At 36.2% G+C, this 24598-nt stretch overlaps 1 protein-coding gene across 2 annotated transcripts; it reads left to right on the plus strand.

Moving 5' to 3' along the window:
- The first annotated feature begins 304 nt into the window (after positions 1-304).
- Positions 305-24375, plus strand: EMB3142 (nuclear pore complex protein (DUF3414)). 2 transcript variants are annotated; one of them, XM_086641364.1, is made up of 45 exons: positions 305-827; positions 932-1027; positions 1760-1834; positions 1924-2028; positions 2157-2267; positions 3028-3187; positions 4403-4488; positions 4814-4936; positions 5053-5280; positions 6016-6105; positions 6776-6937; positions 7872-7988; positions 8072-8278; positions 9802-9903; positions 10051-10194; positions 11322-11452; positions 11598-11717; positions 12845-12953; positions 13787-13984; positions 14703-14821; positions 14942-15092; positions 15187-15299; positions 15380-15461; positions 15538-15624; positions 15733-15810; positions 15957-16154; positions 16421-16513; positions 16966-17079; positions 17237-17407; positions 17541-17596; positions 17677-17749; positions 17899-18089; positions 18193-18322; positions 18425-18502; positions 19536-19700; positions 20419-20589; positions 20692-20829; positions 21406-21549; positions 21817-21936; positions 22040-22135; positions 22227-22364; positions 22459-22559; positions 22780-22899; positions 22985-23114; positions 24109-24375. In XM_086641364.1, the coding sequence occupies exons 1-45, from the start codon at positions 687-689 to the stop codon at positions 24190-24192; spliced, it is 5646 nt and encodes a 1881-aa protein (XP_086497490.1). In that variant the 5' UTR covers positions 305-686; the 3' UTR covers positions 24193-24375. The 2 variants fall into 2 exon arrangements, with proteins under 2 accessions (XP_086497490.1, XP_086497491.1); XM_086641365.1 differs by having other exon boundaries at positions 366-827; positions 22046-22135.
- The last annotated feature ends 223 nt before the right edge of the window (positions 24376-24598 follow it).

A 24598-nucleotide genomic window follows, 5' to 3' on the forward strand; every position in this document is an offset into this window, starting at 1 on the left:
CTCTGGCGAAGGGAAACTTCTTCGCCGTAGGTCTGACTCACAGACCTTCAAAGGCCTGGTTCAACAGACCTCCGACGAAAGGCAACCCCTTCGCCAGAGTGTTTAAAGAGAGAGAAGAATTTTTTTAATGTTTGAGGTGAAGTGAGGCGGAGAGAGATGTTTTCTAATTAACATGAAATCTATGAAAGTCTATAAAATGTTAAAGAGAATCCGTGAAAGATTATACAATGTCGATAGAGATGTCATTAAAATGATAATGAGAATCCATGAAAGTACATGGACTCTCCATTGTCAACAAAAATGTACATGGACTTGAAGTCTATGAATGTCAAAGAAAGTGTTGATCGACTAGGCCCCCTTACTAAAAAAAAAAAATATGTTAATTTGCGCCATATATAGCTCCAGTGCACGTTATCACAGAGCCCTCAAAATTAAAAACTTCAAGGCACCACTGTGCGCCGCTTGAGTTCAATTTCTCCCGTAGGGTTTTAACACCGCAAAGGGGTTTTAGATTTTCATTCACATTTCGATCGAAAAACAAAAAGTTGGCGCCAATTCTCACATACTTTCTCTCACTACATGAGAAACCACACTTCCTCCATTATTCAGCCCTAGCTCGTTACTTCATTCTAGGGTTTATAGTTGCAGTAGACTGAGAAGAAATAGTTGGCATTTTCAGAACAAAAATGGTGTCTCCTAAGCTTCTTCTTTCTATCGTTGAATCTTCACTTCTCGGTCCTTCTCCTCCATCTCCTCGTGAAAGGATTGAGTTAATGCATGCTATTCGAAATTCTATTTCTTCTCTTCAATCACTTCTTTCATATCCTGTATGATGCTAAATCTCTCTCTTTCTCTCTAAATCTACGAATTATTTCAATTTTGTTGGTTATTTTTGTGTAATTTTTGATTTTTGTTTGGTTCGATTTTGTAGCCTCCAAAAGCTTCTGATCGAGCTCAAGTTCAGTCAAAAGAAGTTAGACTTGCTGATTCTCCGCCAATATCACTAGATGATCAAGACGTTCAGATTGTAAGTTGTTCAAGTTGTCTTCTTTTTTTTTAGGTTAACTCTCAGACAATCAGTTAGTGTTTTTTATTGGCATGAATTGATTTCAATATGAATATGAATATGAAATGTCCCATCAAGCTGTGCCATTTACATGAATCAGGCTACATGTATCTGTATTCGAATAAAGTTGGAAGATGTAGTGATTTACACAATTTAACTGCATGATTTAGGTTCCAAAACTTGTAAAAACTGGTTTAGTGATGTTAGTCAGTAAATCAGTATCTTTTATTGCTTTCTGCTTTTTATTTCATACGAATTATCCTAATTTGTCCATTGTTAATTGCCTTACTTACCCGACCCACTCTAGGAAAACTAGATGTTCCAATCCCCGGTGCCTCCAAACTACCCGAAGTAGGATTTCTACAACATTTTTCAAATCACTCTACTTGTATTTTAAGTTTGACCTGATGACGAGAATTCTCATTCTTGTTTTCTTATTGAACCACGTTTGAGAAGAAATTCTAATTTTAATTTGGCTTACAAACAACACATAAGTTGGATATTGATCGGGAAACGCATGATATCAGTTTTTTAGCACAATAGCTTATCTGCATAGTATAAATTGTTCGACGCGTAACACCTCATCATATGTATATGCAATTTGGCAGTTTGTATCATGGGCTTCATAATTTTGCTTTCCCACTTATTCCTTTCGCTCTCTCACAAATGATTTGGTAATATCTAATTTCTCAGGCCCTGAAGCTGAGTGATGATCTCCATCTTAATGAAATAGACTGTGTCCGTTTGATTGTTGCTGCCAATCAAGAGGTAAATCTATGCTTTCTTACTTTATTTCATATATTTATTTATCAGCAACAGTGCAGCACATTTCTGATTAAATTTATCATTTGTTTTAGTGGGGTCTATTAGGAAGAGAACCTCTGGAAATTGTACGCCTTGCTGCAGGAATTTGGTATACTGAGCGAAGAGATCTGATAACTGCATTGTACACTCTATTGAGGGTAAGTATTTGGCACTTTCAGTTTCTCTTTTCATGTTTATCGCTCTCTTCTACCTTTTGATTTCCTTCTTTCCCCTTCTTTCTGTTATCTGGTTCCAAACATATGACGCTTCTTTTGGTATTTTGCAGGCTGTTGTTCTTGATCAAGGACTTGAACTTGACGTTGTTGCTGATGTCCAGAAATATCTTGAAAATCTCATTAATGACGGTCTCAGACAACGGTTAATGTCTCTTATAAAGGTTTTGGACAACTTTTTGCTGCATGTCTTTCGCTTTCCCTTATAGAAGCTTTGGTTTGTGTGAAGATACACATAATATATGAAGTTTGGGCTTATGTGAAGATTTAAATATATTGTATCCTGCAGCTTGAAATCAGTTTAAATTGAATCAGTAGAAACCTATCAATGGCTGGTTGTTCATGTAGAACTATTGGCTAGAATCATGCGTAGAGTTGAGAGTTGGCAAGATGTGAATGACTGAAAAGATTAATCAGCCCGTAGGGAAGAAAAATGAATCATTCTTTATCTTAATTACTACTATACCTGTAGTTTGAATCTAGTTCTCGTTGATGTTTCCTGTAAAAACTTTAGCCTGTAAGTTTTGCACCGAACTAACCAAATCTAGTGAAAAGTCAAAAAGTAGTTATTAGTTATCAAGTTCCTGGATGTAGTTCTAGTCTCAAGAACCCGTATCATCCTCTAACGTAGTCTTAACTCTTAAGAACCCCACAAATTATTACTTTTGTTAAGTTAAAAGATAATATTTTCGGTAAATTATATGTATGTATTATGTACTGTAAGTTATCGCTTTATGAGTCTTTCATTGCACTCCTAAAGTTAACAATCTTGTTGTCCAAGATCCTTAGTTTAATTACAATTTCTTTTTTCTTGATTTTGATATGCCAGCATGGTAACTTCATTTGGTCTCTGGACTCTTTCTTGTTTGCATTAACTATTATTTTATGTGTGCATTGCCTATTTAATGTGCGTGAGTATTTTAGGAACTTAATCGGGAAGAACCATCTGGTTTTGGTGGACCACAAAGTGAACGCTATGTTCTTGATTCTAGAGGTGCTCTTGTGGAACGGCGGGCTGTTGTTTGTAGGGAGAGACTCATCCTTGGTCATTGCCTTGTTCTATCTGTCTTCGTCGTACGAATGAGTAAGATCCATAAACACCTTATTAATGTATAAAGGCGGTCACTACAAGCTTTCTAGGTATAAATGCCTTTTGGAAAAACAAACCCCATATTTGAAAATTTGCGCCCAAGTAGGGGTTTTATGGCGGTCACTTCTTAAAACCTCAGTAAGCTTACGTTTGTTGTTTTAAATGATAACTTTCGAGTTGAACATTTTTTGAGCAAGGAGAGAATAGTTTCAACTTTAACATTACAAATCATTAAGACAGTATACACTTCTTTCTATTTGGTTTTGCTTGTGAAGTAAACACATTAGCGTTTTATCTGACTCTAAGGAAATTGGAGAACATTTCGACATGTATAACTCCAAAAGGTAAGCGAAATTTATTGGTATTCTTGCTCATAAAATTGAGAAATCAGCATTGTCAGCAAATTGGAAGGTCGGTTGAGCAAGCAACCTGTTAAGTTGCTTGCCGAAGCTTTAAATAAGGCTGGAATAATGAATTATATGCTCTCTCGGTTCCATTTATTTTTCTTAAGGCCATCTTATGGTGTAGTGCACGACCTTCCCATTATAGTAGGTGACCCATAGTGTATTCTGATTGTAATTAATGGTAGCAGCCAAAGACATAAACACTTGAAATATGTATATTTTAGTGTTTTGGTCAGGTTCAAAGGATGAGGTTATATTAGTAACTAACCAAAGTTACTGGACTAATAGTATATAGAAGTTTCTTTGCTTTAGTCCACCTATAGGCTGCCCGATCCTTGTAAAGTGGGCCCTTTATGTATTTTTTATGCAATCTAGTTCAAGGTTTTAAAATACGTTCTTACGCCTCAAGGCAGTTTGCTCTCACAAGGCGAGGCGGTGCCTCAAGGCGCACCTCGATGTGTTAAATTCAGAAAAAAATTGCCAAGAAACAATGACGTCAATTATGTAAAAGCATAGCATAACAAGTTTTTCTACTTTACTACCATAGTTAAAGTCTAAAGTGTTGCCAAACAACTCAAAAATAACAGTGAAAAGTCTATTACCATAGCATAACAAGTCCCCTTAGACTAAAATACATCCGTTTTTTTCATGGTCTAAAATACGTATGCCTCGAGGCGCACACCTCGTCCGTTTTTTCAAACACTGAATTCTAGTAATTCTTGTAATGCTATCCAGTTATAATAATGTTGTATTTTCTATATTATTGGATGTATATCCTCACATTGTCAGTTATGGATTTCTGTAGGTTCAAAAGATGTGAAGGGCGTGTTTTCTCTTCTTAAAGATGCTGCTGCTGATCTTAATGGTAGCAATGCTACTTTAAAACTTCAGGTGATAATATGCATTTTGTTATTTAATGCTGACACATTGTAAAGACAGATTATGTATTTTTAATTCTTTTTTGGATGCTGAATGGATCTATTTGTAGAAAGGGTAACAAAATACAAAGTAAATAAATAAATGAGCATAAGCTCAGCAACTGAAAAAAATTCCATCGACTTGATTGAGCAAACAGTATGGTAACTTGTTTTTATTATTGTGCACATTTTATCCTCTAATTCGTAATCCTTAAGGTAAATATAGCAATTAAATGATGTCTAAGAATTGTTATGCTGGCCAACCTCCTTATATTGTTACTTGCTCTTTGCCTCTGCAGATAGCATTTAGCCTACTGTTTTCTCTGGTAATCACTTTCATATCGGATGCTCTAAGCACAGTACCGGATAAAGCTTCTATTCTCTCGAGAGATGCTTCTTTCAGACGCGAATTTCATGAACTTGTAAGCTGGACAATGACTGTTTCGATATCGTTTTCAATAACTTAAGCTAAATTTAAAACTATATGGTTCAATTTCTGTCCGATTTTCCTCAGTTCATCTAGTTCTTCTTGTTTTAGGTGCTTGCGTCCGGAAATGATCCAGCTGTTGAGGGCTTTGTTGGAGGTACCAGATTTGCCTGGACTGTACATCTAATGTTAACGCAAGATGGAATTGCTGCTAGAGATACACTATCTGGTTCATCATCCAGTGAGCTCGGGAGTATATTTTCATGCTTGGAAGTCATTTGCTCCAAAAATGTTTTTCAGTTCATACTGGATGAGGTTCTCCGTACTGCAGCCTACCAGGTCAGTCTGCTACCTGCACATAATCTATATCAAATAGTGACGTGACTTGGGTGCATCAGAGTACGCCACATTTTCTTCTTAGTGGCAGTAGGGGACACTGAATGATTACCAATCAGGGATTTCATCTTTCAATATCTTTTTGGAGAATCAGGGATTTCCTCCTATATTTACGACACTCAATTCAACCTTTTGAATCCAAGTGTTTGAATCTAAATCTCTTCACAGCCAAAGTAGTACAACTTACCGAGCAATCCAGCGTGGAGCAAGTCATGTAGGATTTGCCAACAACCCTTGGTTGGAGTGGTAAGAGGTATAATCTTCCACCTTAGAGGTCAAGGGTTCGAGGCACAGGCTGAACAATTCAAAAAAAAAAAAGTCATGTAGGATTTGAATGTAAGATTCCCATGGGCCCTAACCCACTCTTGTGGCAAAAAACGACCAATTTGAAGGCTTAGTAATTCTAGGTGTTTGTTGATGGTGTCCTTACCTATCTCGCCTTAAACCTAAGCAGAAGCAATTTGAAGTACAAATGCTTTCATAACTTGTCTTGTGTGATCAATTACTTTTCCTGCATTCCTTTCTGACTTGCGTAGTTACGTCTAATTGTGATATGTTCTTGGGTATCTGATTTGGCTCTGTATCAACGATTAGTCTTTTTATTGGATAAATTCTTTTGCATTTTGTTTCACATTTCAGTTGCTTTAATGTACAATTTCTTTTCGTGTGGTTGTACAGAATGATGATGAGGATATGATATATATGTACAATGCTTATCTGCACAAGTTAATGACATGTTTCCTTTCCCATCCGCTAGCAAGAGACAAGGTCAGTTGACTTGTATTATCTAATTTGAAGCATAATATAATATCTGCTATTTTCTAAGTGCAGTTGGATTTAAATTACGAGGCCTATAGGTTCTTTAATAATTTCTTCCACACCAAATCTAAACTCCCCAAATTTGGACTTACATAACAATTGGATTTTAAAGTGACACAGGTTACATAGATATAGTAACCATCCTGGATGGGTAGTGCCCAACATGTCTAGGAACTTTACTACCGGTTTCTCTCGCATGTTCCGGATGTTGCGTATCATTTTGATTGCTCCTGCAATTAAATGCTCTCAAATTGGAGCCTTTTATCTTTTTCTTTGATACTTCCAAATATTTGAGAAGATTCTAAAAGTGTAACTAGTTAAGCAGTCAATCTAGAATACTTTGTAATTACGAAATAGTTAGTTGAAAGAGTTTATATCTAAGTTTTATTGAGATCAAAATTGTGAAGGGAGGCCTTGGTTTCTAGCTACACTTGTTTGCATTGATTTTAATATGTGAAGTAAAAATCACAGGTTATTTTTTTGACAAAAAGAGAGATTGTTATTGACTTATGTTCAGTAAGCTTATATTATATTTTATTGCTTTTTTACAAGGTTCCTACTTCCTATTTTAGTATAATTGTATCTATGCTCTGCTTATACTTTTGCTCACATTTGATAGGTTAAAGAAATGAAGGAGAAGGCTATGACTTCCCTTAGCCCCTACCTTCAGACTGGAACATATGACTTCAAACATGATACTGATATGGACTCTCAACAGACAATTGAAACAACTCCTCAGCCTTTTGTTTCTCTCTTGGAATTGGTTAGCGAAATTTATCAGGTGTGAATATATACATGCCATGATTACAGCTACTACGTTTTATGTCTTCCATTTTAAAAATGAAACTTTATAAGATCTAGGGGTACTCCAAAAATTGGCGATGACCTGAAAGTAAATTAGAGAGAACCAAGTGTAGATCAATCCCCACTCCGCAGTCGGATAATCATGCTCCAAATGTTTGGGGCAAACTTAATAGGAGTAATTATTCATGTAAGCCGCAAATGATTCCATTAGTTTGACTTTTTTTTTTTGTTAAAAAACAAAAGACGCTGTAGCCTCGCATTTGGTATCCCTGTATCTCAAAGTTCCTCCTGTTTGCTAGTCCTGTTTACTCTTTCCATTGGGAATTGTATGGGTGGACCATGCCCATTAGCGGTTCCTAGTCAATAGTGCTTCCGGAAGGCTGGAAGTCTGGAACATGTTCCTACTTTAGATGCAGACACACAGTATATTAATTCTGTTACAGGTAGACTAAATACACATGAAGTGATGAAACTAGTACATCCAGTGGTTGTATTCCTTTTTTGATTCCTCAAATTGTCAGATTAGTTATCTCGTCACCATGTTCACACGCTGATCTTCTCTCGGAAGCAGAACAGCATAGATGAAGGAGCCATCCTCCACTATGTCTAGCTAATCATTAATCACTAGTTTCCCTCTAACTTCTTGGTCTCACCTGATCACCAGTTAAGTTTAATAAACTTGTCAGATGCTCTCTGAGTCACTGACAAAGAAGTCTCACTTTAGAGCATAATGACATTATTTATACAAGATGAAGTCATGTGCGTACTTGTTTTCAGTGCGGACTTCTATTATGAATTTGATGGCCAATGTTATGTTGTCTAGATGGTGTCTTTTCAGTGCACTGCTTTTTAAATTTTTGTACTCGCTGTGTCAAATGTGTTTTTATCATCTTGCCCTGACATTTTATCAGAAAGAACCAGATCTCTTATGTGGCAATGAGGTGTTGTGGACGTTTGTTATCTTTGCGGGAGAGGATCACACTAACTTCCAAACACTGGTTGCTTTTCTGAAAATGCTAAGTACATTGGTATGTGAACTCGCTTCCTCACGCTCTTTATACATTTTATACTCTTATTTTCTTTAGTTAATCACTATGATGTTCTCTTTCAGGCGTCCAGTCAGGAAGGTGCTTCAAAGGTTTTTGAATTACTACAGGGTAACACGTTCCACAAGGTTGGTTGGAGTACTCTGTTTGATTGCTTATCCATCTATGAGAGCAGGTTCAAACAGTCCCATCAAACGTCTGGAGTTTTGTTGCCTGAGTTTGAGGAGGGCGATGCAGAAATTCTTGTTGCATATCTGAATGTTCTTCAGAAGGTTCTGTCCTCTTCTTATCTGAAAAAAATGTTTCAATTGATACTGGATTTGTTAGCACCTGATTTTGCAAGTTTAGGTGGTCCTAGCATGCAGTTTTTCTCATCAGAAATCTTAGAAATTTGGATCATATTGCTGAATATGTACATATTTGTTTGCCTTCGTGCTGATCATCACAATTTTTTTTTTTTCGTGTGAGGTTGGTTTTTGTACGTTAGTAAATAAGAAACCTGCTAGCCCAAGAAACTTTATTGAAAAATGCAAGCATAAACACCTTATCCAATTTAATGTCTTGCAGCCTAGTCACCAGTTTCATCAACTTGGATAGTTTAATTGATTAATTTCATCATGTCAAAGGAAGTCTGAGCGTTTGGGTAGGGATGGAATATTCAATAGGGTTCGTTTTAGAGATCCCTAATTGTGTTTATTATTCGTGGATTAACACTGTTCTTTCCATTTACATCTCGTTGTGGTCTTGTGAAATCTTTTATATATTTCTCTTTCAAAACTTTTAAATTTTTCTTTAAATCCTTTATTTTTTAAATGCAAGCTTTAGCAGTTGGTGAGTTCTCCTTGAAGGCGATTTTGTTTCTTCACCTTCTCTCCATTATTTCTGTTCCAAATAAGCTGGATAGTAATTCTGGACTTGCTGAAAACATCATGTCAGCCAAGTTTGATAAATAGATCATATGCATCACCGACGATCATTTTTCTTTCCATTTAACAAAATGTATGGTTGCCATGCTCAGTAAACATGTTTTTATCTGTGAGCCTTTGCTTCTTTTCATAGCTGAAACTAAGTAACTAACTACACATTTCAGGCAATATTTAAATATCTATAATTAGTTTTGAATATGCTCAAACCATCAAATGTAACCGACCTATGTTGGGGGTAACACAACTAGTTACATTTTTCGTAGTTACTGTTACATAAAGCTTCATGGTGTCAGGTTGTATTCCCTTTTATTGTCCAGGACAAACAAATCTAATGCAAACTGTATCGTGGTAGTCTTTCCCTTTCCCTTTTCTATCTATTTTTTCGAATTATTTGATTTAGTTAAGAAAAAGGAAAACAAAGTTCCTGGTCCTCTGGGCGTGAGGAAGATCTGGAACATAATGCCGCTGGCCGTAATTTGATGCTTATGGAAGGAGAGAATTGATAAAATCTTCAAGGACGCAAACCCTTATAGTAGTACCCTAGGGGTAGAAGACATTAAGGGTTTATTGTTTCACTGGAGTAGAAATATGGGGTGGGCGAGATCAGAATCATGCACTGATTTGTCAACAATTGAGAGGCTATGATGATATAACATAGTCACCTAGTCTTGTATCGTTTATTCTTTTTAATAAATGATTCCTTCATAGTTTCAGAAAAGGAATTGGACTCTGATGTTTTTTTTCTATTGTTTTAGTTTTGGTGTTTTCTATGCCTTGATTGGTATCTATTTGTTTCATCTTAAAAAAATGTGCTTAATAATGATGCAGAATATAAATTTCTTGATGAAGTCGTTGCAATTGTGCTGTAGGTTGTGGAGAATGGAAATCCTAATGAGAGGAAGAACTGGTTTCCTGATATTGAGCCCTTATTCAAGCTTCTGAGTTATGAAAATGTTCCTTCTTATTTGAAGGTTATGTGCCAACCTGTGCTTGCTTCTAATCAAATTTCGCTTAAATCTTAAATTGTGGACTCTATGTAGGAGGTCCAAAGGCGTTGGTGATAATTATGATATTTCCAAGCTATATTATTCTGACGTATTGTATCCATTTATCTACAGGGTGCTCTGAGGAACACTATAGCCACTTTTATTCAAATCTCTCCTGTTCTAAAGGATACTATCTGGAGTTACCTTGAGCAGTATGATTTGCCAGTGGTTGTTGGGCCTTCCTCTGGGACTAATCCACAACAGATATCTCAACAGGTAAACATTGTAGGTAATACCTGATCTGAATCAGTGCACGGTTAATGGAAGCACTTGAACTTAATGTTTGGTTCTGTTGGAAACTGAAATTTCTCAGGAAGAAATTTAATACAATGCCTGATTGGAATACTTGAATTCATTGCTAAATGAATCTAGGAAGTTCAAAAATTAGGTTGGCTTCATATAAGCATATATCACCAGCTCAGATGAAATGCTTATTGCTTGTTCTTGATTTGTAAATCATAATTGTGAAACAATCTTCACTAGAGCTTGTGGGTTGCTTAATGTATTGGTCTCTTCTCTAATTTTATCTGCGTCAGTTATTGGTACTTCTCATGGATAAGTTTTAACATTTGGAATCACACTAGAGTTGAAATTTTCACATAAATAATGAATATAAGTTGATCATCGGTAATACCTCTGAATGTCGAGCAAATTGTGCTTGAGTTGAAGATTTGATATGGTTCGAACTCAAACTTCAGACAAACATAGGTCTACAACATTTGAGGGGCTCATTTCAGTTTAAAAAATATAGTTTGGAGAATACGACAGTGAATTCATATGACGCGGAAAGTAGAGCTCGAACTGCTTCCTACCTATGAGTGAGGCGTGCTAGTTTTGTTGGTAACTTGGTAGTCAAGTTTATAATTTTATATGGTCCAGGTGAGTGGGGACATACTCTTCAACTCAGTGAATTCGTAACTTGGGGACTGAGGCATTAAATTCCTTCCTACCTACGCCCTATGCTTGCTGTTTTGGTGGTATCCTAGTTTAATTGGTTTCACTAGGCAGGCTACGGTGAGTGTAGGAATTGACTTGCCCGTTTCAAGTTGGGGTTGGGCCATGTGATTTGGACGAAAGACCGGATCTTCTTGCCCCCTAGAGTGGAGGGTACAGCGTCAGTCTGTCTTCACAGAGCAGTGAAAACTTCCCTCCCATAATAGTGGAAGGATAACGAGTTGATATACTTGCAGTCTTCTACAACTATATTAACCAAATTTTTGTAGCGGACTGTAGAGTAATTACTGTTGAATACTTCAGTGGATTCTGCAACGCAAATTAAGCTTATACTTTGTATCACAGTTTACTCATGCGGCAAACTGCTGATTTACTTGTGTCCTTGCCAGGTTTATGATATGCGGTTTGAGTTAAATGAAGTAGAAGCAAGGAGAGAAAAGTACCCCTCTACGATTTCCTTCCTCAACCTCTTAAATGCACTGATTGCTGAAGAGAGAGATACGAACGATAGAGGGCGTAGGTAATGGTCCTTATTATGTTACAATTGTTTGTAGTAACGCTCTTCGACTTTTTTTGATATTTAATTGGAAATTTGAAGGTTTCTGAGTTCCAGTCTTCTTGATTATAATTAGTAACTACTTGTCTTTACTTGTGACTTCTTTCAGGTTTCTAGGTATCTTTAGATTTGTATATGATGATGTATTTGGACCTTTTCCTCAGAGAGCCTATGCAGATCCTAGTGAGAAATGGCAGTTGGTTGTTGCTTGCCTTCAGCATTTTAAAATGTAAGTTAGTAAGTATCAGGAATTTCTGAACTCAGTTTTCCTGAAAGTTCTTTGCCTATCAGTCACTTTCTTTTTACAAAATTGACCGATCTCTGGTCGAGCATAGATTGCAAGTATCTTTTCCGTGAATGTCATTGATATAAGTGTCTGATTGACGGACTTAGCCCCAGGTTCAACCGCTCAAGTACATCCACTCCATATTTTCTCTAATTTTTCACCCATACCACATGAGAGATATATTTCTCAAGAGTATTTAAGATAAGAACAAAGAGATAGGTCAAATTGTTTCGTTCAGTAATATTTGCGTGAATAGTTGTGTCAAGGTGGTTGTCATAGGTTAACGGGGTGGTTGTCATCGGTTATGTTTAGTACTTGCAAGTTGCGACATGGACGGCATGAAAAAGGCAAACCCTTGCTCCAATTTTGAGGTTGTGGAGTAGGCTACTTTGAGAAGAGTTTGTGGAAGAACATTTTGAAAATCTAACTTTCTGTTTTACCCGAGAGAGAAAATATTTCTGTCAGCTTAATTTTCTCTTGAGAAGCATAAACCCTTTCTCTTTATTAGAGAAGTGTTTCTTTTCCTCTTCCGAATGGGCTTTAACTTTTTCAATACGACTTCAACTTTTTCAAGAGGGCTACCATGTAAATAGTCATTACATTTATATGCATTTGATTTAAATCTGTTAAAAAAAATATTCTACACTGACAATATTTTCTAAAGAATTAGTTCTCATTTATGCAAACGATTATATGCATTATCTCTACCTGAAAGTCAGGAACTAAGTTTAAATGTTTAATTTGACTGGGCAAAGGTTTTTAGTTGTGTGGAGCATTATACTCATTATATCTTTTATCAGAATCGTATTTAAACGTTACAAATATTCCGGTGATCAGAAATAAGGCAGATTAAGCTTTTCTAGTCACCTCTTAGTTTTTTCTTGAGACAGTTTGTACTGGTTATCAGTCGGATGTGATCAGTTTTCATCACAGTATATAAATTTATCGTGGGAGCATTTTCGAAACTATGTGAATGATCAAGGTCTCTTTGGATTAATACAACAAATGATGGAATGTAATCTTATGTATAAACAACAAACTCATAAATTTATCATTTTTGAACTTCGCAGGATACTTAACATGTATGAAATAAAGGATGAGGACATTGACAGTGTTCACCACTCCCAGCCTTCAACAGTCTCACTTGAGCCCCAACTCCCCGTGATAGAGTTGTTGAAAGTATGCATTCTGCTGAACATTATATATTTTGTTCTCTGTGAAGTATCCATAATAGAATCAGGACTCCGTATATGCTGATGGAACAGTATTATTTGCAAACTTCTGTCTTGTCTGTTGTTAGTATTTTTTATGTTTGACATGCTCATTTAGCTTGTTCTCTTGTATAGGTTGCAATCGTTATATTCGTCTGTATACAGATATAACATTCATATACTGTGTAATACTCTGTGTCTTTGCATTTGATGTGATATTTAACTTTTGACATCAAATTGAAGATGATATGTTATCTGCTGCTTATGTAGTTTTCGACATCCCCTTTAATAAGTACCGCCCTTTCATATTTGAGAAGTATTTAACTTTGTTGATCACTCTGTAGTTTACATTACAATATAGTCCCGATTGATTGTATATTTCCCTCATGCGGACAAGCAAAAATATCCAACATACATTGTTGATATGTAACTGATATATCTTTTAATCCAGAAAGAGATATAAGGTGAATAAAGGTACACACATTATGAGAACCAACAACATTTCTTATGGTTAGAAAAGAGTATGATGATTTGGTTAAAAATGCCTCTCTCATCCCCTTCAATATCCTACTAAGGTCGATCTTCAAAGAGTGGCGGCTTTGTGGAATTTTTTTTTCGTAACTCCTTGTACAGATAATATACGATAAGTATCTAATATCAAATCATACCAGCCCTATGTTTTACTAATGGTGTTTCAATTGAATATATCCTTACATTATTGGATCTTGTCATAAATGGTCTTTCAGTGGGATTTTTGGTACAGTTCTGATGTTGAAATTGCTATTGGTGACGATATTGCAGGACTTTATGAGTGGTAAAACTATATTTCGCAATATTATGGGTATTCTTTTGCCGGGAGTTGATGGTCTCATAGTTGACCGGACTACTCAAATATATGGTCCACTATTAGAGAAGGCTGTCCAACTATCATTGGAAATTATACTTCTTGTCTTGGACAAGGACTTATTGGTTGCTGACTTCTGGCGCCCTCTATACCAGGTAATTCTTATAATTTATGAGATACTTCTATGCACATAGGCTGGTCATATCACCATTGGAATTTCTTTAGACACAAGGGACTCGTAGCAGCTGCAGTTTCTCTCTCAATGACGTGCTTAATGAGAGTGTATGCTAATCTCATGTCTTTAATGATTTGCACCACATGAGTGGTATCATCTGGCATTAAGTATTTGTCAGTTCGCATATGACCATATTACTGCATGTATCTCCTTTTCACTTATCATTTTCCACTACTCATGATGAAATAAAAAAGTCGTGATTTTTGTTACATTTACGCTGACCGAAATTATTTTTTTGAAATTGAAACTAAAAAAGCAGGTTCTCAAATTTGAGAAATCTATATAGTACAGTTGAATCATGAAATAAGTCGGACAATAGCAAATACATAGAGTTTATGTTATTATGTTTAGAAAAAGTACTGGTGGTTAGTAGTTGTCTAGAGTCTGGTTCATTACCTGCAAATCTGATGCACTGTCTTCTTGTAATCACCTTCTGCACATTGTTTGCTTGGTTTACTTTTCCTTGGAATCTGATTGGCCCCTTTCGTGACCATGTAGTAACTTGGTTTGCCAAGTGCCTTGTAAAATTGTAATCCTAGTTAGCACCTCGTTGACTTGGTTTGAGTTGACCTGTTACCTGGTTGTGGCCCTTGATTGCAATAATATAAGTGTATAACTAGATGCTCTCCGCTGCGCAGCCTTTGGATAGTATCCTTTCTCAAGATCAGAACCAAGTTATAGCTTTGCTGGAGTATGTAAGATATGACTTTCAACAACAAATTCAGCAGTGCTCGATTAGGATCATGACTATTTTAAGGTATGCCGTCGACTAGGATCACATCCGTATAGTTTTTGTTTTTTGTGCATCGATATGCTTCTATTGTTAGGGCTATTACAGTTTCTTCAATTTCTGATAACTCGGGTTCATTGTTGGCAGTTCTCGCATGGTTGGACTTGTACAGTTATTATTGAAGTCAAATGCTGCACACTCTTTAGTCGAGGATTATGCAGCTTGCTTAGAGTTACGTTCAGAGGAGTCTCAGATCACAGAGAACAGTAAAGATGATACAGGTGTTCTTATCCTGCAGGTTGTTCTTATTGCGATATCTATATTCACAAAGTTATCTACAAAGTTATTTTCAAATTCTTTGGTTCTGAATTCCCTTTCTTTTTCTTTGTCAGCTTCTCATTGATAATATCAATCGGCCATCCCCAAACATAACACATTTGCTCCTCAAGTTTGATTTGGATATATCTGTAGAGAGGACAGTTTTACAGCCAAAATTTCATTACAGGTTTAGTAGTTCTATTTCCCACTTCTCATATTCAGTTCCGTGATAATTTATTAAAGGTTTGCGTCTATATTACTTCGCAGCTGTTTGAAAGTTATTCTTGATATTCTGGAAAACCTCTCAAAGTCAGAAGTGAATGCTTTGCTGCATGAATTTGGTTTTCAGGTCTGGGACAAATTCATGAACACCCTTTCTCAATTTCATTGTCTTCTAGATATCTTGACTGTTTTTCCTTTTGCAGCTCCTTTATGAGTTGTCCTTGGATCCACTCACAGGTGGTCCTACTATGGACCTACTAAGCAACAAAAAATACCATTTCTTCTTGAAGGTACAAACTCATAGGCAGTTCATCTTTTACTCTATGATCTTTGTTCACATGCTATATACATTATGTTTCGAGGGGGTCTCTTGATCTTATGTTTTCGAATTGTGCCAGCACTTGTACACAGTTGGCATTGCTCCTCTCCCTAAAAGAAGTGCTAACCAAGCCCTCCGTATTAGTTCTCTCCACCAAGTATGTTTCCCATTTTATTTTATCTCCTCTTTTAGCATTTGCAGACTCCAATATGTTCTACGCATATGCTATACCATGTTATTTCTAATTTTTTATGCATCTTTTTAGTTCTGTGCTTATTTTTTCCTTGTATTTTTCTTGTTTAGAGAGCCTGGCTGTTGAAGCTTTTAGCATTGGAGTTGCATTCAGGTGACTTGACTGTGTCTGCGCATCGAGAAGCCTGCCTGAGTATTCTCGCTCATATGTTTGGGCAGAACATTGGCGAGTTTGGGCCTGATCTTAGTATAACTGATTCGTCTAAGATTATTGATCATCCTGGAATGAGGGCAATCAACAAGAGCAAGGTATTTTTGAGGAGCTTCTAAAGTTCTAATAGTGTTTTTTTTTTTCGCATGTTAAATCTTCTGTTTGGTATAATTGTTGTCCTACTAAAGTACTAATAAGATGGTTGACAATTATATATCTTGCCCAATCCCTTTACCCTGCAAAATTTCCATAATGCCTTATGGCTGGTAATACGGAACAACTAAATAAATGCTAGATTTCTACTTTCGTAGGCTTCAGAGATATGCATTTGATGAGTATAGGTTGTTTTCTTTGTTAAATGCAGGTGCTGGACTTGCTTGAAGTTGTTCAGTTCAGGTGTCCCGATACCTCTATTAAGTCTTCCCAAGTTGCCTCCCATTTGAAATATGAGTTGCCAGTAAGTGCAGTTTCTTTTGAAGGATATATATTATTTTTGTTTTCTGGAGAGAAATCACTCTTCATCTCCTTGATAGTTACTTCCTGATTACGTATCATGAATATAGGTAGGAAAAAGCATATCATGAATATAAATAGAAATAGTATTATCTTTAGAGATAAGACACACAACCGTAGAAACTATTCACAATATCAAGGCTACCTTATTCCACTGGAGTACGCAACTTCACTGGGACAGGAACCTTTTATAACTAGATTTTACTCTAAATTAGGAGGCCTTAATCACAACTATGTAATTTGGGTAATCTTTTGATTGGTTTTCCCAGACCACTTTTTATAGGTTCTTGTGGTCTTTGTATCTTTTCCCCTCTCTTAATTCAATCGTTGTTTTAAAAAAAGTAAGTATCTGAATTGGTATTATATATCTCATAGTGGTTATTTTAAAATTTATAGGTGGAAAGCATACTGGGCGATCCCACAACATCTGAAAAAGGTGGTGTATATCATTACTCGGAGCGTGGTGATCGCTTGATCGAGCTTGCTGCGTTCTGTGATAAACTCTGGCAGGTTGATTCCCTTTATTTGTCCCGGTGCATGATTGTTTCAATAGTATTTATGTGTTCTGCATATTTAATCTGAATTGGAAAAAAAGTTAGACTGAGCATGATTCCTTGAGTAGCTCTGGTACACGACTTTCAGTACTAATTCTACTGTATTACTGCAGAAAAGCAAATTTGCTAAACCTGGCTTGAGCCCTGATGGTGGTGAAGCTGAGGTCAGTGATCTGAGGGACACGATCCAGGTTTTGGTCAAATGGGGCTGGAAATACAATAAGAACCTGGAGGAACAAGCTGCCCAACTTCATATGTTAACGAGTTGGTCTCAGATTGTAGAGGTTGATTTATTCTTGGTTTATCACTTAATTCATTGTTGTGGAATTTAGTTTCCATTTCACTCTTTTTGTTCTAATGAACTTACTTTTTTCTTACTACCTTTAACAACTTTTCTAACTACTTAATAATTCTCAGGTAGCAGTATCTAGAAGAATGTCATATCTCGAAAATCGATCTGAAGTTTTGTTTGAGTGAGTAAAATGATCGCAGACAACTAATTTCTTCTAATCCCTCTGAATTTATCTAACTATTTGTCGCTCATTGCTATCAGGGTGCTGGATGCCTCTCTGAGTGCTTCAGCTTCCCCAGATTGCTCTCTAAGGATGGCAACACTGTTGAGTCAGGTACTGTTTTTCTGTACCAAACTCTCAATCTGTGCTAACTTCTAGTAGCATTAATATGTCCGTGTCTTAGTGCATCATCATCATCTTTAGTTTGAATGTTTTCATATTTGATGTGCTTGACCTTTTTTCCCATGTTAACGCGTTACTAGGTTGCGCTTACTTGCATGACCAAATTGAGAGATGAAAGATTCTTATCACCTGGATATATGAACAAGGATAATCTTACATGTCTTGATGTCATCTTGGTGAAACAATTGTCTAATGGAGCTTGTCATTCCATCTTATTCAAACTTATAATGACAATTTTAAGACATGAATCATCCGAAGTTCTAAGGAGGCGGTACGTAAATACTAAATAATGGTGTTTCTAGTTTCTTCGATTTACATTTTTGCTACTCTCTTGGGAGGCATGTGATAAGAGTAAACCTTTTTTTTATCTTCAGGCAATATGCATTACTTCTTAGTTACTTCCAGTATTGTCGGCATATGCTTGATCCAGATGTTCCCGCTCCAGTACTGCAGTTTTTGCTGCGTGAGGAACAAGAGGGGGAAGACGACCTCGATATTCAGAAGGTTTCTAACTTTTGATATGTTTGTAGAAGCTTCTGGATTTTTAGTTTGGGTTTGGATTGAGAAGGGCATTTTCAAGCATAGTTTTTGTTATTTACTTTCCAGATTGACAAAGAACAGAATGAGTTATCACAGGCCAATTTTTCTATTCTAAGAAAAGAGGCTCAAGCCATTCTGGAACTGGTAAGTGGCGTACAGCCTACTTAATGATTTCTTACTGTATTATTTTTTTCCGGCTATTATGATCTTATTGGTTTACAGGTTTAGATTTGAAAACGCATGATTCAAGACATTTTGGAATTGCAATTAGGCTTGTCAAGGACATTTTCGAAACTTTAGATCAATATTAGAAGGGAGAATTTACAAAGAGTTGGTTCACAATGGGTTACATGTTATAGCATCAAAGCCTCCCAATTGTGCGTGATATCTGTTTAGGATTTTAAATTAGCCCAACTCATGTTCCTACTCCAGTGGAGTAGCATCGATTTTATGTCCTCTACTCCTACTGTACTATGGGGATTAGATTCCTTAAAGATTGTAGAATTCCCCATCCTTCCACGAGCTCCCGAAGATCGCCAGTGGAATCACGTTCCTAAGTTTTTTCCTTAGCTTCGGGGGTTAGGGGATGCCATGTTTCGCCACTGCTCTAAAGAAACTTGATTCGTTCATTCGGGAGGCACCATCTGATCCTAAAAGTCTTAGATACAGTAATGCCACAAAGATGAAGCCACTTTGCAGTGAATAAGATGATGGTCAGAAAATTCCTACCGTTCAGCCTGTCAAGGACATTCCAGTTGAGAAATTTAAGTGTATCAGTTTCAGAGATCACCATTCACCAAGTTCTTCTAACATGTTTCTACAGTTTACTAACCCTGTACATACAACAGTAAACTAATCTTAGTCATGATGAAAACCAAGTAGTCACACACTATGTTTCCCTCAACTAAATTATGGAATAAGATAGAGGAACATGTGGGAACACAGTTGTGTGCACTTTTTGTAAACTGCGAGTCTTAATAGCTGTATATCCAAGTTATAAATCTCTGGAATGGCTTCGAAAAATTGAAACATTTTGTGATGCTCTTATGACTTTTATTTAGGACCACGCTGATGCTGCACTTGCATTGTATGCCAAAAAAAAAAAAGGCCGTTAACAGCCCAAATGTCATTTTCATTAACTTCAGATTCTGAATTACCCAATTTATGTTCTTTTCAGGTAACAAGGGATGCAATTCATGGTAGTGAGGCTGGAAAAACCATAGCATTCTTTGTTCTGGATGCATTTATAAGTATTGATCAAGAGAGGTTTTTCCTGGGCCAGCTCCAGAGTAGAGGCTTTCTAAGGTCATGCTTAACAGATGTGAGCAATGTATCCTGTCAGGTATGCATCTGGGTTTTATGCTGTAACTTGCCGTTCATGTAAGATTGAGAATTCAGCATACTAGTTGGATTTAAACATAATATAATGAAGTAGAGACGGACATTGAAAAATTTTAAGCTCCAAAAATGCCCTAAAGTAAGCCTAATACAGCTAAGCTGACCCGCAAATAAACCGTAGGATTCTTCTCTTAGCACAGTTGACATGTAACCAAGTTATTTTTTTGAGTTATTTCCTTGCTGGCCCCCTAGTATCTGACCAGCTTCCTTCTTGGCCTCCTATTTGTCATAAATCCAAATTTGGCCCCCTATTTTCAAGTAAATGCCTTAACTACCCTTCCTAATTTCAAAATAAATATATCAAAAAAAATATTAAAAAAAGAGAAAATAATTCGGGTAGTTATAACATTTGCTTGAAAATATGTGAGGTGGTAATATCTCTTTTTTTAAATATTTTTACTTTGAAATTAAGAAGGGTAGTTATTATGGCATTTACTTGAAAATAGGGGGTCAAATTTGAATTTATGAAAAATAGGGGGTCAAAAAGGAAGCTGGTCACAAAGTAGGGGGCCAAAAAGGAAATAACTTTATTTTTTTCAGCCTCAAGTGATATTCCCTGAAGTAAACCTAATACCATAATTTTTTTTTTTAATATTCTTGCATCTGCCCTTTTTGTTCTCACATTGGCTGTTTAATTGCTATTTGTTACTACTTTAACCCAGGATGGTTGGCATTCATTGGGGTCACTACAACGAGGATATACTCTTGATGCTGAGCTTGCTCTGCTTTTGAGGATTAGTCACAACTATGGGAAGGCCGGCGCTCAAGTTTTGTTTTCCATGGGTGCCTTAGAACGTCTTGCTTCGTGCAAGATAATGGGTTTGCAGTTGAAGGTATTGTTTCTATGTGCACATATTGTCTCATCCCATAATTTTGAATAAGAAACAAAAGTTCGTATCCAGATTTACTCGTACTTACGCACGTGCATCTAGCAGGGAGGTTTCAGGAGGATTGATACTAAAGTTAGCAGAGATGTAGCATTGGAGATTGATAAACAGCGCCATGTTATATGCTCAATTTTTAGATTGGTTACTTCGTTAACATCCTTGATTGATACATCTGACTTCCTTGAGGTTAGTTACACTCTTCTGCAAATTGTAGCTTATGTTTTCCTTAACTGATACTAGTTTCGCTTTTGTCATTTCAATTTTGTCTATATTAGATAGACACTTTTAAATGATACCGTATCTTGATACTTGATAGTGAGTTGATCTCTAACTATGTGTCTTGTCTCACTGTTAAGACATGTGTGAGAAGCCTGGCCACATGGATACACGCCCTTATGTTCGTAAAATTCCTTAATCTTTTTGCATCTTTATCTTCACCACATATCTTTGTCACCTTGTCTGTCTATGCAGCCTAAGTTATTACTTACAGAATAAAATATGTTTTTCGCATTGTTTCTCATTTTGACTTAAATTTAGGGCATTCTGTGTATCTGATATGAGCTACTTTTACCATGTTATGGTTATAGCTATTTCACTGCAAAGAGTCTTTTTTAAGTTGATTAAAAAATCAGAGCTCATGGAACATTATGAGATATTAACTCTATAATGTGTCACTTTCCTTTTTTATGTCAAGTCTTACTATGGTTTGTAATTGATCTTTCATGTGATTATTTGAATTTTTTTTTGTTCGATGTGAAATAGGTAAAGAATAAAGTTGTTCGCGAGGTCATAGATTTTGTCAAGGGTCATCAGTTACTCTTTGATCAAATCCTTAGAGAAGATGTTTCTGAAGCTGACGAATTAGCAATGGAGCAGATCAATCTTGTTGTTGGTATGCTTAGCAAGGTAAGACTTCATAATGCCAAATGCACATATCTTCTTCATTTCAAAGAAGCTGGTAAAAACACAACCATGTAAATCTAATGGAATTGATAGTTTGACGGCCTATACACTGGAAGTCCATAACACCACTTTCGGTTGGTCTGCCAGACAACTGGTGCTCTTGCAATTTGGCTTCTAATGTTTGTTCTTAGATTATTGCATATTCCATTCTTCTAAGTTCAACTTTACCAAAATCTTTTAATGGAATTGTCATGGTTGGATATCTTGTAGGTTTGGCCGTATGAAGAAAATGACGAGTATGGCTTTGTACAAGGGCTATTTGGTATGATGAGCAGTCTATTTTCCCTTGATCCAGCATCTTGCTTCTCTCACTCATCTCGATTACTTGAGGTAACCTTCTATTTTCTCTTAGTGAAAGTATTCTATGAAGTATGAATTGACGTAGAATGATTTTTACACCCCTGCGGAGCTAAATTTCATTATGGTTTCTCAGAAACAGAGGAGGTCGGAGCTGATCTTCTTTAGGCTTTGCTTTAGTTTGAGCTCCTATCTTTATTTTCTAGTCAGGAAGAAGTCCCTGAGGTTGCAGGTATACGAGTCATACTGCATTCATTCTATATGTTTTCCTACAATGATTTTCAAAATCGATCATTTTAATCCAATATGCATCTGGTTTACAGGTTTCAGACGGTCCTACTGATTACCAGGAACATGGTAGACAACAACAGCCAAAATTGTCTTACCTTGTCCGTCTTCTTAATTCTGTGACTGTGGCTCTTGAGAGGGCTGCTGAGGAAAAATCTGTATTACTTAATAAGGTGATACCATTTTGCCATATAAAGCTGTTCCGTTTATACCCATTTTAGTCAACTTCCTTTTTAAATTTGTTTCTCCCTTCTTCGGTTTTTACAGATTCAGGACATTAATGAGCTATCAAGGCAAGAGGTGGACGAAATTATCAGTATGTGCATTCGACAAGATTGCATAACATCATCTGATAATATCCAGAAAAGGTATTTTGTTGTATATATATTGCTTGGTTTTTTTATATATTGTTGCATGAATTACTTGAAGTTCTTATATCTTGTGATCTTGTTATATTGGTAAAGAATGGTCACTAGCCAAATTTTGTGTTATTATATTCTCGTATTATAGTAACTTGTTGATGATAAAAAAAAATCGGAGTTAAATAATCACGTATACTTTTCTAATGTTTTTTTTGTCATTTTACAGGAGGTATATCGCGATGGTCGAAATGTGTCAGATAGTTGGCAATAGGGACCAGCTAATTACTCTATTGCTTCCACTTGCGGAGCACGTTCTTAACATTGTCCTCGTTCATTTTCGGGATCGGTACTATTTCTCAATATTTTCTGGTAGTCTTAGAAGTCTGGATGATTTCTCCTTCATCATTTATAAGTTTTTGTCGTCTTTACAGTTCGTCCACTGCTGAACCCAGTGAAACTACAAAAATGATTACGAATGGAAAATCTGAACCTGGTCATGATATTCCTTTGTTGTGTGGGAAGTTGCTTCCAGTTCTGGAGAGACTTGAATTACTAAGCGAGGTATTTTTTATTGCTGTCCTTTTTACAGTTACCTTTTCTAGTTTAGCTACTTATTATGATCATGTAGGTTGAAGACATATCGCCTTCCCCATAACTAGAATTAGGTTGAGTTTGGGATTGTTTTTTTGATGGATTAGAGTGCTTTTTTGCTATGCTACATGGATATTCCTTTTTAGTATTTATTGGCCCTATCATATGCTAATGTCACCAGATACTTTACCTCCCTTGCTTGCGTGGTACCGGTACCTGAGTTGGGAGGGTTCCCTATCCAATACCCCAAATTTGGGTTTCCAAAATTTTCAGCCTTAATTAAGGCGGTTTCTGAAAGTCTATACTCTATAAGCTCAACTAGTTAAGATTTCAGGGTTTATGGGAAGAATGTTTTGGAGTAGGTATTTGTTATATATGCATCATATAAAGTCTAAATTTTCTAGGAAAATGATCCACAACGTACATCGAATCAAAAAAACATATGAAAGAGTTATACCCCAAGTGATACTCACATGGTGGCAGATCGAGCTTCGGTACCCATGCCTCGTACTGAAGAACCCGGGTTCCACAAAGCATTGTCATATAATTAGGTACTTGGATCCTCGACACTGATACAAGAAGTCTTATAGGATAGAAAATCTTTTTTATTTTGAAGTTTGATTGAAGGATAGAACTTAGAAAACAAGCTGAAAATCTGAGAAGGAAAACAAGTGTTGTTTTCAATGGAGTCTCTGTTTCTTAACATTAGGTTTAGAAATAGTTTCTTACGTACATCGTCAAACCTTGTTTGACAACCAGATTTTCTTACTAATTGTTAGGTACGGCTTTTGGGGTTGTAAACAGATAGCGAAGTTATCCCCCTGAATATGCCAAGTGGTTCTATATTTATATGATCCCATCTCTTAAGAATCAAAGCTTAATTTTGCAGTTGTTTACAAAAGTTAATAAACTGGTTTATTTCTTGATCTTAAGTTACTTGCATGACTGAAACTGGTTTCTGCAGGAGAAAACTGGCCACAATTTGAAGGTGTTTAGGAGATTATTGAGCTCACTGAAAGAAATGACAATCCAGAGACTGGAAATCTAATTTTTAGCTGCAAATTTGTTGTACTAAGTTCACCTTTAATCTATATATATGTTTGTATTTCTGTAAGGAAATAAGCGTACTCATGTTTGAATTCTTTGGCTAGATCAGTAAATATTTGATCCTAGAATCCTATCTCGTATTGAAGTCATATATTTATATAGAAATGTCAATTTCTGCGGAGTACATGAAAATGATTTAGAAGATGATTTTGGATGTTACTGTTCTAGGCTGATCTAAAATTATTCATTTTTTGGAGTTCATTGAGTTAGCACAATTAAGTTACCTCCTAGATCTAACACTTTTTAATGTTCTGAGTTACCATAATTAGGTACCAAATAGTTTATTTTAAGAACTTTCTAGTAGTTTCAAAAGCGGAAGTGTTGCCAACAACGGGTAGCCCAGCTGG

The sequence above is a fragment of the Eschscholzia californica genome, unplaced genomic scaffold (genome assembly GCF_041429995.1).
Source record: "Eschscholzia californica isolate CP2 unplaced genomic scaffold, dmEscCali1.0.p SCAF_5, whole genome shotgun sequence".
NCBI lineage: Eukaryota > Viridiplantae > Streptophyta > Magnoliopsida > Ranunculales > Papaveraceae > Eschscholzia > Eschscholzia californica.